The following is a 20,090-nucleotide window of genomic DNA, read 5'->3' on the forward strand; positions in this document are numbered from 1 at the left end:
CAGCATTATCTACATTAGGTATCTGGAACTCATTATTACTCTGGATCTTGGCTAAACCGTAATCGATAGTTCAGAAATTGGCCACTTTACAGGGTGTATGTTTAAAGGGAACCTGAAGTGAGAAGTAGATGGAGGCTGCCATATTTACTCCCTTTTACGCAATGCCAGTTGCCTGGCTATTCTGCTGATCCTCTGCCTCTAATACTTTTAGCCATAGACCCAGAACAAGCATGCAGCAGATCAGGTGTTTCTGACATTGTCAGATCTGACAAGATTAGCTGCATGCTGGTTTCTGGTGTACACCTGCAGCCAATCAGCGCCCTGCTGACCAGGCAACTGGTATTGTTTAAAAGGAAATACATATGGCAGCCTCCATGTACTTCTGGTGTCAGGTTCCCTTTAAGGTCGGTTTTACACGTATTTTTTGCGTTTCGTTGGGGAGGTGATGTTCCTGCCATGTCCCACCGCAACGCAAAAAAATGAAAAACATGCCCCTCGCTCAGTGACATGCTCCCTGCTGGGCATAAAGTACATCACTGTGATTCCCGTCAGTCTGCGCATGCGCTATGCGCCACCCTCTGCCGTTTGCAGTATGTGTGTCACCCACAGACTTCCATTACCCCAAGTACTGCGCATTTAGCGCAATGCTTGCGGTAACGCACTGTGGCCCTCGCATTGGATTGAGACCGAAATAAGTGTGAAAGTCTCCATAGACTATAGACTTTTCCTAATATAAAGGTTTTCAGTTTTCTATACAGAGATACTGAGAGAACAGAGGAGGGACAAGGAATAGAGGCCAAGCTCTGTAAAAAGAGTGCAGGTGATTTAGGTGCAGCCGGCGCCACCATAGGAATTATGGCAATAGTGGCGCTCAGAGAGTGATTTGGGTGCCGTCAAAAGATGGAGCACAATTTACAACAAAAACACAAATTTGGCTGCCAGCAATAGCTTGAATCCGAATTACGTCTCTGCCCACTCTCCATGGCGGCCTGGAGGGGGAATAGTAATTAACGCCGGCGGGACTTGTGCAGGAGCAGGGTGAGGGGTTTATCGGCTTTACCCTGTGCCCAAATATCCTGGTGGCTGAATCATACGTATGCATAGAGGTGGCATGGGGGGTGCATTGCAGACAAAGGTGGACACAGAGGAGGCAGAGGGGATAGGTGTGGGACACTGTTCTCATTTCCAAATGGATTATTGTCAAGAACAGACCTACAGTCCATATCTTGTTCGTTAACTGGAGACCACCTCAATAATCTATTAATTAGGCTTTGATTATTTGATAGCAAATTAGAAATGGTTTGATTTGTGGTGGTTAGTGCAGGTTTTAAACCATTAGCACCATCTAGCAGCTTATTCTAACAACTGACTATTTTTCTGTAGCGTTAAATAAAAATGGTACAGTGTGAGCGCAGAGAGAAATGACGGCAGCATGTCCTGCAGCATACAGAGAACATACGGCGGTCCAAGCAGCACACCTCCGAACACAAGTCACCGGTAATTTCCTCTAATGGCCAGAGCATTCGCAATAATTCCCACCGGTCATGTCACTCACTATATTAAAAGCCATACTGAGGAAAAGCAGGAAAAATGGCTACAATCTGCAAAAGTGTAATAATAAGCTGTGCCTGCCTGGAGTCCTATAAACACGTGGAGCCTGAGATGTGGGAAAAGAGAAACAGTTCCTCTACCTCCTTATCAAATCTTCTGTTTATTTTTCCAAAACATTTTCTCTGGAAATGGTCTATTTTTCATTCGCTTATCAGAACTGTCAATTAACAAGGCAGTAAACAGAACTGGAGAAAAAAAACAAAAAACATCAGCCTTCTTGACTGATCATGGACACCCGTAATGACAGGGATAAAGAGGCTGCCATGCTTATTTCCTTTTAGACAATACCTGTTTCCTGGCAGCCCTGCTGATTTCTTTGGCTGCAGTAGTGTATGAAGCTCAAAAATGAAAAATGAAATGGCGGGAATCACCGACAGGCAAAATAGATAGTGTGTCGAGACCCAAACCCCAGTGCCACCAAATCCAAAAACAACAGATGGGTCAGCACCGCTGTAAGTAATTTAAGCTCTTTATTTCATATGAAGTCTGGCAGCAGCAACAACCCATGTTTTATTTTTTGTGTCAGAATCTCACACCTGTAACTAGCATTCAGCTAATCAAGTCAGACTTCAGTCAGAGGCAGAGCAACTGATCTGCATGCTTGGGGGTGCCTGGCTCTTCTACTGACCACATATGCTATTGATCCGTTGTTATTGCCTGATGAAGGGGGATCAAACCTGCGAAACGCGTTGCATATTTGGGTTCATAAATAAAATATATTGACTGTCTTTACTACAGTCGTTGTGTGTCTACTTGGAGGAGGTAAGTCCACCACTGCCTCATCTATTTACCAAGAATTTGTTTTTTAAGCTCATTTAGCTTTCTTTTATCCTTTTGGCGCCTCTGTTCTCCTGCATAATATTGAGTCCACCCTGGGTGGAGGGTTGAACCCCCTTTTTTTCTCATCTACAGAGAGCGGCTTCTTACTCCTGAGTGGGGTCAGGAAAATCTCCCCACCTGCCTTTACAGTGGTTGCCTAATGGTAACCCTGGTTTGTGAGTATTACCGTAATATTTACTCTAGTAACCATTTACCAGTACATATTACACTATTGGGGCTCTTGGTGTTCCTTGTTTTGATTTGCATGCTTGTTCAGGGTCTACGGCTATACGTATTAGAGGCAGAGGATTAACAGGACTGCCCGGACACTGGTATTGTTTAAAATCGAATAAACACCAGTATATCAGCCTCCACATTTCTCGCTGCCATATTTAATTCATTCACACCATACCAGTTGCCAAGCAGTCCTGCGGATCTATTTGGCTGCAGTAGTGAATCATCACACACCAGAAAAAAACATGCAACTAATCTAGTCAGTCTTAAGTCAGAACAGCTGATGGAACATCTGCACGCTTGTTTATGGTCTGTGGCTAAAAGTATTAAAGGCAGAGGATCCGCAGGACAGCCAGGCAATGTTCATTGTTCAAAAGGAAATAAATATGGCCGCCTCCATGATTCCATGGGCTAAGGGGTAGGCAGCAGAGGCACCTGTCTCAGGAGCGAGCAGTAAGGGCACATGTAGTCTCTATCTGGTTCATTGGTAGTTCAGTGTGTATTTCTAGGCTGCTATAAGACTATAATGACATGGGTTAGCAAATAAAATGGGAGGGGGCTGCATGGTGGGGGTAATTTCATTCTGCCTTGGGACATGTAGAACATTGTCCTAGCCCTGAGGAAGCTATTGCTGTCATCGTGTGTGAGCATACACCTCCTGCATGGTAAACACACACCAGCAAATGGCACTGAGTCAGGCTATTCAGCCACTCATCTCAATGACATTCATCCAACCATGAAGTAACCGAGATGACAAAAGAACCATTATAAACCATCGACTCATTTGCTTGGATCATTTCCGGTTCCACTCACAAATCATCCGTAATTTGAAATGTGCCTATATGAAAAGCACGTTACAGGTATGATTACACTGATTTTTACACAGCTGCATAGTAATATAATAAAAATATAAAGAACAGAAGGTAGGATGATGCGTTAAACTGCGATGCATGTCCTGCAATGACCAACAGCTTGACACGTTGCTATACTGGACATTAAATGCTGAAGGCAATACCTGAAGGCTGCTGTATCCTCCACAACCAGGACTGTGGAGTCGGTACAAAAATCATCTGACTCCAACTCCTTATGAAAATAAAGATTAACTCTAAGTACCCAAAATTGCATTGACTCCTCGACTCCACAGCCCTTGTAGGGCTATGGAGTGGGTTCAACAATCATCTGACTCCATCTCTGACTCCTCATTTTATGAAACCACCGACTCCTGACGCCACAGCTTTGTCCACAATTACTACAAAATGTGGCAGCAAGCTTTAGTTTAGGGTGATAGCTAAGGAACATAACCACCTATAAAGGAACCTTGCTTTTTGTGTCCTTCTTCTCGATAGTACTGTGTGTTCATGATCGTGTGTGATTCCTTTCAAGTAATAAATCTATTTTTTGTACTTTTGCAAAGTTTTGGTCATGTCCGTTTTTGATACATTCCAATTTACAATTTGTGTTTTTATGATACCTATAAGGGCCAGCTATACAAACTGAAAAATGCAAGAATTGCATTTCCCCCTTCAAACCCATAGCCATATAGATGAAAGGAGTCATCTTAGCTACACTTGTTATAGGACCCCTGTGTTTTTTAGTGTGAAAAGTCAACAATTTATAGTAAGGGAGATAGGGGATCCTTGCGCATAGGTGAAGACTAAGGACACTCTATAAACAGAAAGGACTCGAAGATATGTAAAGCAGTATTTAGAGCTTTCTTCGGGGGGGGGGGGGGGGGGGGGGAGGGGGGGGGGGGGAGGGGGGGGGGTTCTGCCAAAACATGCTCTATTTACCATTTCCGCCAAAACATGCTCTATTTACCATCAGAGTAAGGTCTCTTTACAATGGGGCCCCCAGGCAAAATTAACCTGGGGGCTGTTGTGACAGCCCAAAGCGGCATTAGGGTTTGCTCCCCCCCCCCCCCCCCCCAACTACCCCTCCTCCCACAATGCCCCCATGTTAGGTGCCAGGTCCCCCACCACAAGTCTCAACCCCAACTTACCCCCCATCAGGTCCCCTGCAGAATTTTTACCAGTGCCTGTCCTGGCTGGTGCTTCTGCATGGCTTTGTGCATTCCCGTCTTCATCCTCATAGGGGTGCTTCTCCTCTGCCGCCACTCGGCTCATGTTATTAGTTAATAAGCCACGTGGTCACTTAGAAGAGGCAGCCAGCAGTGATGAAGACAAGAAAACATGGAGCCACGAGGAGCATGCTAGCCGAGATGGGCGAGTCGCTACACTGACGAAAACGTTGCGGGGGCAGGGACCACAATAAAGCTCAGGTGGTCGCAGATGGAGGAAATTGTATACAGTGGGAGGGGGGTGTAGAGTGGAGAGCTTCTATGGGAGTCGCTATGAAAACTTATTTATAACACAGTACTGATGTTGGTGCATGGGCAGGGTGAGGGGAGGCTGTGTGATGCCGCACACACAACCACGAAGTACTTAGATGAGATGGTGGTTGGGCGTGTGTGTACTGGCCTTCCTGTAACATGATGATGTGGCGCGAAATGGCGGTAAGGTAACATAGTGCAGTATACATTAAAGGCCGGTATCCTCAATCCTGTGCCCAGTCCTGTCTCCTCTTGTTTGTTTACAATAAAGTTGGGGGAGACTGGGGGGGCTGGCAGCTGGCTCAGAGCCCTGGGGCAATTGCCCAGGTTGCCCCTATGGTAGCTCTGGCCTTGTTTACCATATGCAGGGAAGCATCGGCGGTAAACTATATAAACCTGCTACAGAATCACAGAAAACTGATAAATGTTTTTACCCTTTGCCTGCAAATATCCCCCTCATATGAACTAATCCATACATCATGGGATAAGATCAGTTCAAACAAAGGGAAGTCTGTAATGCATAACAATCTCCTGCCAAAGCAAAGTGCAGGGGAGTGTGGAGGTGTACTGAAGTGCTTGCTCTTTTCATCGCTAGATAAGTGTCTCTCCAGTTCAAAGAAATGGACTCAAGATACAAAAAGAATCCTGCTTTTCAAGACTATGAATTACAGCAATGACGAACATTACTTATCAGCTGATTGGAGACTAAAGATCACTTCTAAACTGTAAACACAACAGCCCAGATGTATTAAAACATTCCTGTGACACCTGAGTTGTGAGTGTTTTCTAACCTCACGCTAACACCTTCTCAGAGGAGCAAAATAATACTCAGAATACAAGGGCGTAAATAGAGGGGAGCAGTCCCTGCAATCAAGGGGCCCCAGAGGTGTGGAGGGCCCTAACTACTAATCTTCTTTTCTTCCGATACAGGGTACTTCAGATCAGTTGTTTTGTGGCTACGTTGTTATGGGTGTGAAGATCATGAAGGCCACACTTGTTTTAGGACTCTTATGAGATGGGCCCCAAGGCTACAAGGGGCACCAAGGGAACATGGGGAAGGGGGGGGGGCAAGTTTTACATAAATTGTAATTATGCCATTGTCAGACTATGCTGATTTTTAACAATGCTGGGGAGTAAAAAAAAAACTCATGAATGTGTAACGTTTGGAATTTATATAAGTGCAAGGTTGTCATCTGTCTCCTGAGATAAAGTTAAAAAAAAAATACAAAAATAATGAGAAACAATGCTGGAAAACCATGCCCAACCTAATCATGCCTAACCACAGCACCAGAAGCTTGCTACCACTCGTCTTCCCTCTTAACCCCACCAATTATTACCAGTAACTAATTCCACGGCACCATTAACTAGTTTTCAGTAATGTCCAGTTCAGTCACCCACTCTCAGTAATGACCAGTTCAGTCACCTGCCCTCAGTAATGTCCAGTTCAGTCACCTGCCCTCAGTAATGTCCAGTTCAGTCACCTGCCCTCAGTAATGTCCAGTTCAGTCACCTGCCCTCAGTAATGTCCAGTTCAGTCACCTGCCCTCAGTAATGTCCAGTTCAGTCACCTGCCCTCAGTAATGTCCTGCACATGAATAGGGGGAAACTCCCTCACAGTGGTAAACAGAGGTGGGACAAGGTCCTCCCACACCCAAGGCTAACACACCAAAGTGCGCCCCTCCATCCCTCCCATCCCCAGCTGTCACACCCTGATTGCTATTAGACTAAGAGGCACTCCAGGGCCCCCACCATCTTCATCTCTGGTTATCTAGCTTGCAGTCACTGCCATGTATCCCCTTTTCTTATTTCTCTCTGCTTGAAACACAATAGGGGAATAATAGCTGAGTGAGTTGTGAGTTGAGCTGAGTGTAGTTCTCCTACACTGCGCCCTGTGGCTGGAGCCTCTCTCGCCTCTACCCGGTCATGGTGGGAAAGGAGACAGGATTATTTCCTGGGGCCAGTCTCGGCGAACACTTTATTACTGCACAAAGCCTAGTTATAGGGTGCTTCCAGGACTGCACTGACAGCCCAGAGGACTTGCTGGAGGAAAACATCAATTGGACTGGCTGGAAAAACCTGCCCAGCACAAATTCTTCCCTGGGAATAAAGTGATGCCAGAAGCACCTGGCTTCTGCTTTCCCATCCAGAGGCGTGTATGTGGCTCAGCCAGATGTACATACTGATAGCTGAGCCAGGTGACATGCAAGCACAAGCGAGGCAGGGAACACACGCTGTAATCGTCCGAGTTGTGCAGCAGATGGCAAAATGCGTGCGGCTGCACTGGCCATGGAATGGTCCCCCTCGGTAACGCATGTCATTAGCACCCCTTCATGGTTTTCGGCGAGTTTTAAAATCAAACCGTATCGGATTTTTTTTTTTCAAAGGTGCATGTACTGTATAAACAGGTATGGATCTGAATACCAAAAAAGTTGCATTATGTCAGATTATGCTTTGCACATCTGAATAACATGTAATGTCTGGGCGAGGCTTAATTCTGGGAATTACTATTATTAAAAAAAAAAAAACCACAACAGATATTTGTATATTTGTGTACAGTGCGTAGTGTCCCGGCATGCAGGAGAAAAAAAGAAAGAAACTTGCTGCATGAAATATATCATCACACGCCGTGCAATCCCAATGGCTGACAGTCAGCTGACCATGGAAAGCGCAAATTACAAACAGATAATCTGAATATATCTGAAAGGGGACTTCACAGAGACAAAGTAAAGGTACACCGCTAACTATGTTCCAGGAGAGAAACGTACAAATACCTTCGGTAAAAAAAAAAAAAAAAAAAAAAAGTTCAGCTACACTTTAAGCTTTATTTGCCTTGCTCATAGCTATTCATTTTCTATCTCATTATAGGATAACAGCAGCTTAAGCTTGACTGGTTGCTATGTGGACCGTGCAAACACATCCCTTCTGTGCAGCATTTCATATAGGCGTCCCATTGTACAGGAATGCATGGCTGACAAACTGACAAGACTTCCTTCAGTTGGTCTCCTTGTCTCAGTGCTGACATTATATTGAAAATCACACGGTCCTTTCATTGCAGCCATGCACGATCACCTGAAATACTTTGCATACTTTTGTTGCTAACCTGACTGTTTAATGCCGTGTCAAACAAACAAGACGGATGAGTTACTTTAAGCACCGCGATGACTAGACTGCAGGTTTGTGGCCTTGTGCCATGTGTCATAGCTGTGAGTGTGTGTATATATATATATATATATATATATATATATATATATATATATATATATATATATATATATATCTATATATCTATATATATATCTATATATATATATATTTTCATTCTTATTATAGGTACAGACTAACCAGCAAGCTCACGGTGAACCAGAACTCATTGGTGTGTGTAGGGGGCTACACAATGGTCCAAAAAGCCCCCTTACTAAAGTGCATGGAAAACAAAAGTTTGCTTTTTTAAAACAGAAAGTATTTGCGATAATTCAGGTTGGAGTGAGCTTGAGATGTCTCCCAGTGCATGACGGCTGAATATATGCAAATTAACCATTGTTGCCCTTAGAAGCTAAACACACCTCCAGATCAGCTGGAATGCAATGATGTGTCAGCTTGTAATTAGTACAGAGCCATAATAATCCAACATGCATACAGACTGTTTCGGATTGGTTGCTCCTCATCAGTGCATGGCATGGATTAATTTGGTTCTATGGAGTAGGACTTGAAACACCGAGAGGTACAGACTAACCAGCAAGCTCATGGTGAACCAGAACTCATTGGAGTGTGTAAGGGACTACAATGGTCCTAAAAGCTCCCTTACTAAAATGCATGTTTTTTTAGCCCCTGAGGTATTCTGTATTAGGCTATAGTGGAAAGTGGGTTGGCACATGTCTCATATGTCAGTCAGAGACCCCTGAGCTGTGGTCAGTGGGCAGGCTGGCAGAAAATTGTAGCCCGCTCGCAATCTGCACACTATCCTGGGCCTGCGCGGATTACCTCAACAGCCCCAGCTGGTGAGATCTATGCTACCTGTGTAAGCTGCTGCCTGATTACTGAGGGAATTGCCTGTCATTTGTAACTTGCTTGTGCATGGCTGCAATGATACAGCATCATTCAGGCTGCACAGAAATGTGGACAGAGGAGCACACTATAAGTACTGGATTGTTGCATGCAAATCCTTTCATAGTTGAAGACTGGACATTGTGATCTAGCTTAGACAGTGTCTGTGCTCGCTTGCTAAAGCATTTGAAAGAAAAAAAGGACTCCCAATTATTGACTGAATTAAGATACAGTACCAACGTATACTTTATGTGCTCCAGTATGACCATTTCTGATATAGTAAACTGCTGATATAATAAACCACTTTGCCTGGCCCCTCGGAGTTTACTATAAAGGGATTCTACTGTATTTATTTCCCATTCATAGCTAACAGTCATTTTCTTATCTCCAGGCATTACTGGGATAGACCGTCATACGCACCGGCCTGACCCCTACTTCAAACAATCAGGGTTGTCTAAAAAAAGTGTCTAGCTAAAATCTGTTTAAACATACATTATGTCATGCTGTTAATATTTAACACCATACTCCTGCTTTCCGTATATTACTGGCGGTCATAAACACTATGAGAGGATTCAGAGGTATGTATCAGTGTCCTGCAAAAAAAAAAAAACAAACACAGGGTAGTGCCGGTAACCACTAACTCTAGCCTAGAGATGAGAACGACAACTGCAGTAGAATTGAGCCGGGACCCTATATCCTGTAGGTGGCCACACCAGGGTTGCTCGTAAACTACGCCAGCGCGAATCTACGCATCGTAGTACGCAACTAACATCGTAGTTCGTAGGCGAAGTTTAAGAACTACACGTACGCATTTCCGCGTAGTCGTAGTCCCGCTATGCGCAGCTTCACCCGCTACGCGTAGTTGACGTATGTATTGCGAAGTCAACTACGCGTGCGGTAACTGCATATATGGGTCATTGCGCATGCGCAGAAATTTTATTGCCCTTTATACGCATACAATTCCGCATTGAAGCTCTGACTTGAGCGGGTTGCTGGGGGAATCTTTGTTGGTCGGGTGGAGGGCTGTATATATTGTAATATATTGTATATATGAATGTTGTGTTATCACAAACTCCTGACAACGCCTCCTTCTATGAGGTGAAACAATTGTTGAGTGACACGATCTTGGCATCTATATTGCACTGCTCATAACACCCTGTGGTTATCATATTCCTACCCAGTCACCTTCTATGAAGGCTTTGTTGTCCCCTATGGGGACTTTATTTTGACACATGTATCAGCCTGTATGTACAATATGGAGCAGGCTGATATAGCGTCATACAGACAGTATTGATTGCCACATAGAGACGCACCCAGACTGTTCAGTATCAAACTAAGTGGCAGGTTTGTGGGATAGCTACACCCCAAGCTAATAGCACAACTGTGGCTCTTGGGGGGGATCAGCAAAGACCCCTGCAACACATATCCACTTATCTGACCCTGGGAATGCAAATCTCTAGCTCAATCTTTGTGCAAACTTTTGTGCAAACACTGTCGACATCATTTGTGGAAGCAAATCCCTTTAGCGGTTCAAACAACAGGACTGCTCTAGGGGAAATTGGTTTTAACAAACCTTTTTATGTGCTATAGGGTCAAGCCTATATTGGCAACGTGTGAAAAAAAAATGTTGGAATGTATGCTTATATTAGTTTGTGTATGCGCATAGTTAGCAGATTACCGCGGAAATTTTTTCCGCATAAGGGCATAAGCGGTCGCATCAACTACGCTACGCAATACGTGAAGCTTGCGTATTTTAATGCGTAGTCTACGGTATGCTAACGTAGCGAAGTGGCTAATTTCGGAGCCGTAGATTGCGTAAAAATACGCGTAGTTCCAGCGTAGCGAAGTTGGCTGACTACGACCATCCCTGGGCCACACACAAATAACTGATACGAGTGGTAAAACAGATTGCTGGTTCCCACAAAGCATTGCAGCAAAGTGGGCACGACTGAGAACCAGAAGTATTTGATTTCAAAAGCAGAAAATGCTCGAGACTATTGTTAATTAGAAAACTGCAGAGTTAAGGAGTATATATTTCTTTTTGCTTCTAGGAATAAAAATAACAAAGAGGCTCTCTACGTGACTACAATGATATCCATTTCAGAAACACCATGGTTAGATAGGACAATAAAACACTCTGTCCTGTACCGTGTTATGTTGCCATGCAGTACCGCTCCTCTGTCACAAGGGGCAATGATAGTCTATGGCGACATTCATACTTATGCGATGCGTTGTGCTGCGCTGGAAGTAGTCAAGCAGTCATCCCTGTGTTACCGCATGATCTGTGCTTACTGCACGGATTATGCTGTGTAATGCAAGTTTATGTCGACAGTAAGTGTTAACGAGGGAGCATGGGGGGACGCAGTGCACATGCACGGACTGATGGGAATCCCGGTGCCGTACTTCCTGTCCAGCAGGGAGTACATCAGTGAACCATGAAGGAAGGAGGACGGGCCTATGCATATGACCATGTTGGTGCACTGTGCCACAGGGTCACATGATCTACGGATTTGTGTGGTGATCCCAGGGCAAGTGTGAAAACCAGCCTGAGAGATTGCTCCTCCTATGCATGCCAAAGCAAAACAAAACATGTTGAAAGCAAACTTCATGAGTGCATAGTAGGATTCCCGCCTAAAAGTTCTCATGCCTTTGCAACTTAAAAGGTTCATATACACTTTAGGTTAAACTCAGCCGAGGTGGCCGCTTAAAGACCTCCTCCGGAAAGAATCTGGTGTGTGTACTGCAACCCAGAGCCAGGATAATAGGACAATCTCGCCCAAATGCAGCCTGATGGTATTGTTCTTTACTGCACTCCACTCCTTCCATCACGAACCACCATACAGTGTCCTTCTGCCCTTCTCTATAGTGACAGATCACATCTGTAAGGCCTCAGCCCCGATTCCTGCCAGGCGACCATAATCTCACGTGTCTACCCAGCTTTAGGGTACTAAAAATGATTGTCAATAATGGTTTTGGGCATCTTTGCCCACTGACACCCATTGCTTGTTTGATAATAATTAGGCATGCTGGTTAAACATCCTTGGTTGCTTTCATAATAGATCACCACAGATGCCAGTACCTGGCTACCCTTTCCACAGAGCAGAACATGCTGATCAGAAAATAGCTCAGCAGTCTGCTTGTATAAAAACAGGATTCATTTTGGGTGACCATTACTGCAAGGATACCTTAGCCCTTTTCAAAATTTAAAAAAAATGGGGGAGCAGGCATGTATAGGAGGCTCATGCCCACGGCTCCCCCCGTTCTCCTCCGTCCCCCTCTGTTATGGTCTAACATATCCCTGAAGCTACATCTGGGTTGGGAGGGTCGGTGTGCAGAGCGCTTGTGGGTGCACGATCAAGCGCCTGCGCAGTGCTCACCATCCTTCCTCACCCGGAAGTAGTTCTGGGAGCACATTAGACTATAATGGAGGGGGTGGAGGAGAACAGGGGGAGCGGTGGGCAGGGAGAGAGTCTCCTACACCCCCCCCATTTTTAAATTTTGTAAGGCGTTATACTTTAACTCATTTATCTACTAAAGCTATGCACAGATGCTAGATTGCTGTCACTCGCATGATTATTTCTGGACCCAAACAGTACAAACCACTCTTGGCCAAGCAGCCTGTTTACTTCAGCTGAAACGGGAGAGAGAGCAAGAGTGGAAGGTGCCTTGCAAGGGGAACAACAAGATCAGTTGGCAGAGTATGAAATGAAACAACCAAATGGTAGAGAGGAGGCCAACCACATTATTACGGTAGGAAGACCTTAATACTCACAGTAGTATAACTCATGACAACCACAAATGATTGTCTCAGCCAAAAAAAAAACCATCTGGTGTATGTACATAGCTTAGGAAGCAACCTACAGATGATTGGAGGAACTCATCAGTGGTAGTTGTAAGAGTTATCCACAGAATTTGGGGACCAATTTTCGAATAGAATCGCAGCTAGTGGAAAAGGGCCGTAAAACTGGGTCAGTCAGAATCAGCAGGACCTGCATTTGATTGGCCCAATTACAAACTGCATGGAATTTACATTAATTACAAGCTGCATATTTGCATTGATTACAAAAGCTGCATACGATTTGCATCAATTTTATCTGTAAACCAGAATTATTAGCATCTCATTAACCAGTTCTACCTACAGCCTGCAACTATTGCAATTGCTCGCGTTTTTGAACTAGAGTTTTGTAAGCGATTTCATTTATTCGGTTTTATGCCGATTCTGGTAGCAATTTTAAGAAAGTGTAAGCTTTTGTAATCGCAATTTGCATTTAGCGATTTTAATTTTCATTGGCTCTTTCAAATCAGAATACATTTTTTTACAGTTTACAGTCATTTAAAATCGCACACAAATCGCTATGTGTAGCAATTCATGAGTGATTTGTCAGCGCTTATATACTTTATATTGGAGTGCAAACGCTCCCAAAATGCTGCATGTCCTGCAACTGTGATATTGCTAATCACAATCGCTACTGTGGAATTTATTACATCCATTTACATTGGCAGAGCATTTAGGGAATTCAGTAGTGATTTAAAGCAATCCCTAATTGCTCAAAAAAGTGCTCTAGTGGGTTCCAGCCATACCAATGTATTTTTGAGTTGTGGGAAGAAACTGTGAATTCGGACTTGGGGCTCTAGCGCTACGGTGAAAGCGCTGACCAATTATCCACCTCACTAAGAATTACAGGATTAGGTTACTATGTCTATGGCCCAGCGCACACCAAAAACCTCTAGCAGATACGCAAAACGCTAGAGGTTTTTCAAGCAGAATTTCAGAGCGATTCTAGGCATGTTTAGGCCCCGGTCACATCTGAGCGTTTTGCCGGCGATTTCGGCAAAATGCTCAAGCGCTAGCGCTTTTAAAGTGCTAGTGCCATAATACTCTATGAGTCCGTTCTCACTTGGGTGATTTGCGTTAATTGCCAGTGATTAACACAAATCGCCTAACACAAATTTGTATCTTACACCATTTTCAGGTGATTTTCTGGTGATCACGTTCAGTGCTACAGAAGCGATAATCGCGAAAAAAATCGCCAAGTGTGAATGCTGATTTTTTCTGCGTTAATCACCAAAAATCGCCAGAGCAAAACGCTAGCAAAAGCGCTAGCGTTTTGCATTTTGCAAGTGTGAATGGGCCCTTAGAGAGGTTTTCTAAACATGCCTAGCGTTTTTTGGAATTTTTTTGTGTAGCAGACTTCATATATTGTTACAGTAAAGCTGTTACTGAACAGCTTCTGTAACAAAAATACCTGGAAAACTACTCTGATCAGCATTTTTCAGAGCGGCTTTCCACTTTCCGATATTTTAACATTGAGGCAGAAACTCCTCAGAAATTAAAAAAATGCTGCAGCCCCCGAGTTTGCGATTGTGGAAAAAAAACGAACAGCTCTGGTGTGCACCAGTCCATTGAAATATATTACCCAAGCAATTTTCAGACAGCTAGCATTTTTAAAAACGCTCCAGAACCGCTCTGGTGTGCACCAGCCCAAACTAGAGAGAAAAAAAATGTAAAAATGAAAAAAAAAAAGAAAAAAGCTGGAGATTTAGCTAATCTAGTGTGAGTGGCGATGGTCTTGAAATGGGTATGTGTATAGATGCACTAATAAAGGATCAGTTGTATAGATCCATATGTATTCAGATATATTAAATATGACATAAAATTCCTTCCAACAATTCTATTCCTAATCCGGCAACACTAACCCTAATCTGATTAATCCGATTAACCTGCTCCACCACGTCGTTCTTGTAAATGCTTCTAACTACTCTAGCTGTCCTCTGGTACCATTAATACAGGCACAAGAGCTAACATTTATCAGAGAAGCGCATACTCAGGACCCCAGTGTGACATGGTTCACAAATCGCTTGCAGCGTTTTCCAGAGTGATTTCTGACGATTCTGAAGCATGTTTGAATTTTTGTGCTTGAGATTTGAATAGCGACTGAGATTTGTGATTTCAATAAGGCTTTATGGGTACAGCAAGTGGCTTTGGGTGGTAAAAACGCTGCAAAATAGTTTTGTACAAGGATTGAAAAGTTATTTTGCAATTATCCTATACTTTGTAATGAAGCGCAAACACCCCCAAAAATGGTGCAGGCACTGCGATCGCAATTTCAGAAATCACAATCTCTACTGCAGGTTCACCGTCATTGACTTTCATTAACCTAGCGCTTTTGGAATCAAAGATAAATTGGCGGTAGGCTAAACCGAACCTTGCAGTAGCGCACCGATAAAGCCGTGGGCCCCGTGGCAAATTCTATGCAGGCCCCCCCCCAGCACTGTACGTAAAATGACAACATAATACAGATCACCGCAATCTGCATTTCAAGGATAGCCAATGTAAGATAGAGGTACAAGCACAGGGAATGAATGATTTATAGAGGATTACCTCTATTCAAAGCACACAGGCAAAGGTGATAATTACCACTAACTTCAGCACCAATTAAGTACTAATGAAGCGAGTATGGAAGGATCGCATGTGGGCCCCTCAGGCCCAGGGAACCTAGTGCAGATGCAACATCTGCGATCATTGTATGAGCTGGGACCCACTAGGGCATTTTTTTTTGGCAGCGTTCTGGGATCTTTGACAATCACCGGCGATTCACCAAAACGCTTTGCCAATGAAAGTGAATGGTGAGGAACCAATTAGTGCGACTGCGATTAAAGGTCATTGCAATTGTAGGATATGCCGCATTTTGCGCTCAATGCTGTGTATAGCAGTGCTGCAAAATTGCTTTGAAAATCGATTTTGCAGCAATTTGGGGGGTCGATTTACACTTACCCGGTATACGACACTGGGTAAGTATAAAAAAAGTTTATTGTAAAAATCAAAGCACACAAATCGCCAATTGGAAGGGCTGTTTAGTTTACTGTACAACACTTTAAATCACCAGGAAATACGAGCGCAATTGCTGTAGGAATCACTGCACACAGCGCTGCAGCGATTTTAAAGCGCGGCACCAATTCCTAGTGGGTTCCAGGCCTATGACAGCGGAAAGGACATTTGACAATATCCACTAGAGCCACCAATAGATGCTATTAGTTGTATTTATTATGGAACACACAGAAAAGCAGGTCGATACTAGATCAGTTAGTGAAATAAACAAATATAAATTCTATACAATAACTTGACATATAAAGTACTTACTTGCAATAGATCATGCATGGCATGTAATTAATCTCCCTGTCCGACTTGTATCTCCTAAAGTCCTCCCATAAATCCTTAATTGCGGTAATGGCTAAAATAATACAAATGGGGATGATGGCTATGGCTGGTTGAAAGGCGTTGACCACTGGCACGAAATTAAGTGCGGCAAGCAAAATAAAGTACAGGTTGGCAAAGCGGTGGAACTGTTCAAAGAGGTTCTTGGGGATGAAGGAGAGGAACGTGTACTTGGTGGTCTTGATGTTGTTGGTTTGGTAAACACTGTTGTGGTTCTCCTTCCATTTTGGTCCCTCAAACAGCAAATTAGACTTGATGAACCTTATGCCGTCATCTTTTTTCCGGCGTCCCCGGATTACCCGCTCCCAGAGTTCAGCGGTAAAAGAAGCCATCTCTTTGCATGCGGACATGTGGAGCGAGGGGACGGTAAAGTCAACCTTTACTCAGAGTCTTCCTAGGACAGGACAGCCGGCAGTTTCCTGAGTCAACATGCTGCTCCAAGTGAAGATCAATCCTGACCCTTTCTTTACTTCAAATAAAAAATTAAAAACAAAACGAAAACTCCACAGCACAGTACAAGCTCCTTCGGGTGCTGAGAGCAGCAGCAGACTATTTCCTTGCTCACTTCTTTCAAAGTACACCTGTTGGCCGCAGACGTCACTCCAGCTACCTATGTGTCACTTCATAAACCAGTTATTCCGAGCACGGCAGGACATCTGCCTCTGGGTCCTACAGCCTCTCTCTCTCTCTACACTTCACTGTAATCAGAGGATGACCTGCTCACCTGATTGCTATGCTAATAAGCAATAAGACAATGGAATGGCATAATGCCATGTGCCAGCTTATAATAAACACAATGAGGAAGTCTATGAAACCTTTACAGAGCACTGGGAAGCGTCACAACCTACACGTGATGCTGCACTTTGAACTTGGATTGTATATTAATAGGATGCATACTGGCTAAGTAAGAAACCTTTTTTTTTTTTTGTACGTAATAGGACATAGGAGATGTTGCGCAAAGTCTTATGAAGAAGGCAGCAATAAAGTTAAAAACCAAGAATGAACTTCATCCCAATCAGTAGCGGATACCCCCTTTCCCACGAGAAATCTTTACCTTTTCTTGATCATCAGAGGGGGTCTATATGGCTGATATTGTGGTGAAACTCATCCCACAGTGTGAGGTCACGACCATGGTCCTGACAGTTTGCCCTCTGTGATCCTTGGTGTATTGTGGGAAATAACGTTTTTTTTTTCAACTCCCTCTGTGCAAAGAACTCTCAGTAACGAACATTCCGCACAGATCACCTGACAGAACTAAAGATGTCACCACCAATGCTACATTTCAGAATGTAATTCAGAGAAAGGAAAGATTTTACAATGGGCAAACACTGACTAAATAATCTGTAAATGAATATTGTAAAAACTAAGACATTGTATTCATTATGTTATTTTCACTACAGTTCCTCTTTAAAGGGACTCCGAGCAGTGCAGAAACTATGGAAAGATGCATACTATTTTGAAGCTCTCTTTCTCCTCTTTCCAACAATATATAAAGCGCCACCCTACGCCTTTTAGTTTTCGCTATTTTCGCGATTGACATCGCAGCAAACGCGATTTCGTTCGCGACAATAACAAAAACTAAAAGGCATAGGGCAGCAGTTTAGGCGTCATTGGAAAAAGGAGAAAGAGCTTCAAAACGGTATGCATCTTTCCATAGTTACTTGTATTACACAAGACGACTTTTCCCCAAAGTCAGCAGCTGAATGGAGCTGCTGACACTGGGGAAAGTGTTGTCCTGTGTAATACAAGTAACTATGAAAAGATGCATACCGTTTTTAAGCTCTCTTTCTCCTCTTTCCCACGACACATAAACTACCGCTCTACGCCTTTTAGTTTTCGATATTTTCGCAATCGAAATTGCAAAAAATAGCGAAAACTAAAAGGCGAAGGGCGGCGGTTTATATATTGTTGGAAAGAGGAGAAAGAGAGCTTCAAAATTGTATGCATCTTTCCATAGTTTCTGCACTGCTCGGAGTCCCTTTAAGGCAAAAACATTATAATATATATATATATATATATATATATATATATATATATATATATATATATATATATATATATATATATATATATATATATCTATATAGATATATATATATATATATATATATATATATATATATATATATATATATATATATATATATATAGATCTATATATATCTATATAGATCTATATATATCTATATATATCTATATATATCTATATATATCTATATCTATATATATCTATATCTATATATATCTATATATATCTATATATCTATATATATCTATATATCTATATATATCTATATATCTATATATATATCTATATCTCTATATATCTATGTATACAGTATATCTATATCTATATATATCTATATATTATATATATATTTTGGGGGTAAAATTAAATTTGGAACTCCTACAGAATCCTGGTAGGGGTGGAATACAGTGAAGCATAGTGATGATCGTCATTACCGAATGACTATTACGCAAAATTCTGCATACATTTTCACAATTAAACCTACACGTAATTGCAAATTGTTGATTAAATTTACGCGTAATTTACGTGCTGACTTTGGTGGTGAATAGCACAGCCCCCATACATGCTATTGCTACCAAAATTGCTTCATATGTTATGGAGGAAAAAAAAATACCTTGTACTTTTTGAAAAATCGATTTTAAAAATGCAAAGGAAAAGCAATAGCATGTACGGGGGCTTTGCTATTCACTGCTAAAGTCGGCACAAAAGGATGTGCAAATGTATGCGTAATTACGAATGCTTACAATTATATACAAAATTACACTATTTCCCTGAAATTTCACATTCCGATTATGATGCATAAATGCAAATGATGCGTAATTATGCATAAGCGTAATTTCCGCTCATCACTAGTGCAGCATAGGGTTTAGCAGATTTCCATCCCATAACGCCCAGCATGACCTCTGGTCAATAGGGATGAAGCTCGCCTCAGTGGGGTTCTACGATCCCACATGCAAATTGGGACACACTGGTATGCATGCAAATGGCCAGCTCAGTTCAAGACAGAGGGCACCTATGATGCGGCAAATTCTATCCATACCCAATTCCTGGCCCTACTTCAGTTGGGTTAAAGGGGAACTGTACAACCCTAGAAAATACCCCATTCCTAAAACAGATTACAGTGTAATTTAAAGTTAAAGCGGAATATAACCCTGCATTTCAACTTTGCTCTAAAACATTATTTACAGCATATTATATGCAAAAAGCATTTTTTTTTACTAGACCAGCATTGGAAGGGTTAAACACAGAGGTTTAAAGTTCCGTGGAGAGATATGCAGAAGTTCAGATTGTTACATTCTATTTAGTTATATGTATCTATTGAGAAATGCTACACACTCTTTGGCTGTCCTCTAACTCCTTCTCAGTCAGAGAGATGAGTCACATTCAACACTTAGATACATTTTGTTTACATAAATGTATCTATGTCAGCTTCGGATGCGTCTGCAGAAATCTCCAGGAACTTTAAAGCACTGTGTAACCCTTCCAATGCTGGTCTAGTAAAAAAAAATGCTGGTTGCATATAATATACTGTAAATAATGTTTTAGAGTAAAGTTGAAATGCAGGGTTATATTCCGCTTTAATGTCAGGTACACTATCTCTCTATGTTATAAAGAATTATGATTGCCCCAATTTCATTTTCTCCCCCGTTCCTCCCAAGCATTGCTACATAAGACAAAGGCCCCACCCCATTATGGAATAAAGCCAAATTATTGTTTCTGGAGGTTGGGTTACCTTCTCCACAGCCCAGCCCCCAGCTAGCTGGCCCAAGATTTCCTCTCTACTCAGAGGGATGTCGCACAATTATGCC

The 20,090-nt window shown here is 42.7% G+C and overlaps 1 protein-coding gene across 2 annotated transcripts in view; it reads right to left on the reverse strand.

Annotated features, from left to right (window-relative positions):
- Positions 1-20,090, reverse strand: part of ATP10B (ATPase phospholipid transporting 10B (putative)) — a 312,037-nt gene that overhangs the window by 128,822 nt on the left and 163,125 nt on the right. Inside the window, exon 1 of one of the 2 annotated variants that reach the window (XM_068277817.1) lies at positions 16,179-16,964. The exons of the other annotated variant lie outside the window; for it this stretch is intronic. Coding sequence (XP_068133918.1) covers positions 16,179-16,603 — 425 coding nt within the window. The 5' untranslated portion in view covers positions 16,604-16,964. Of the gene's footprint in view, positions 1-16,178; positions 16,965-20,090 lie in introns of those variants that run through there. 2 annotated transcript variants of the gene reach the window in all.

The sequence above is a fragment of the Hyperolius riggenbachi genome, chromosome 3 (assembly GCF_040937935.1).
Source record: "Hyperolius riggenbachi isolate aHypRig1 chromosome 3, aHypRig1.pri, whole genome shotgun sequence".
NCBI lineage: Eukaryota > Metazoa > Chordata > Amphibia > Anura > Hyperoliidae > Hyperolius > Hyperolius riggenbachi.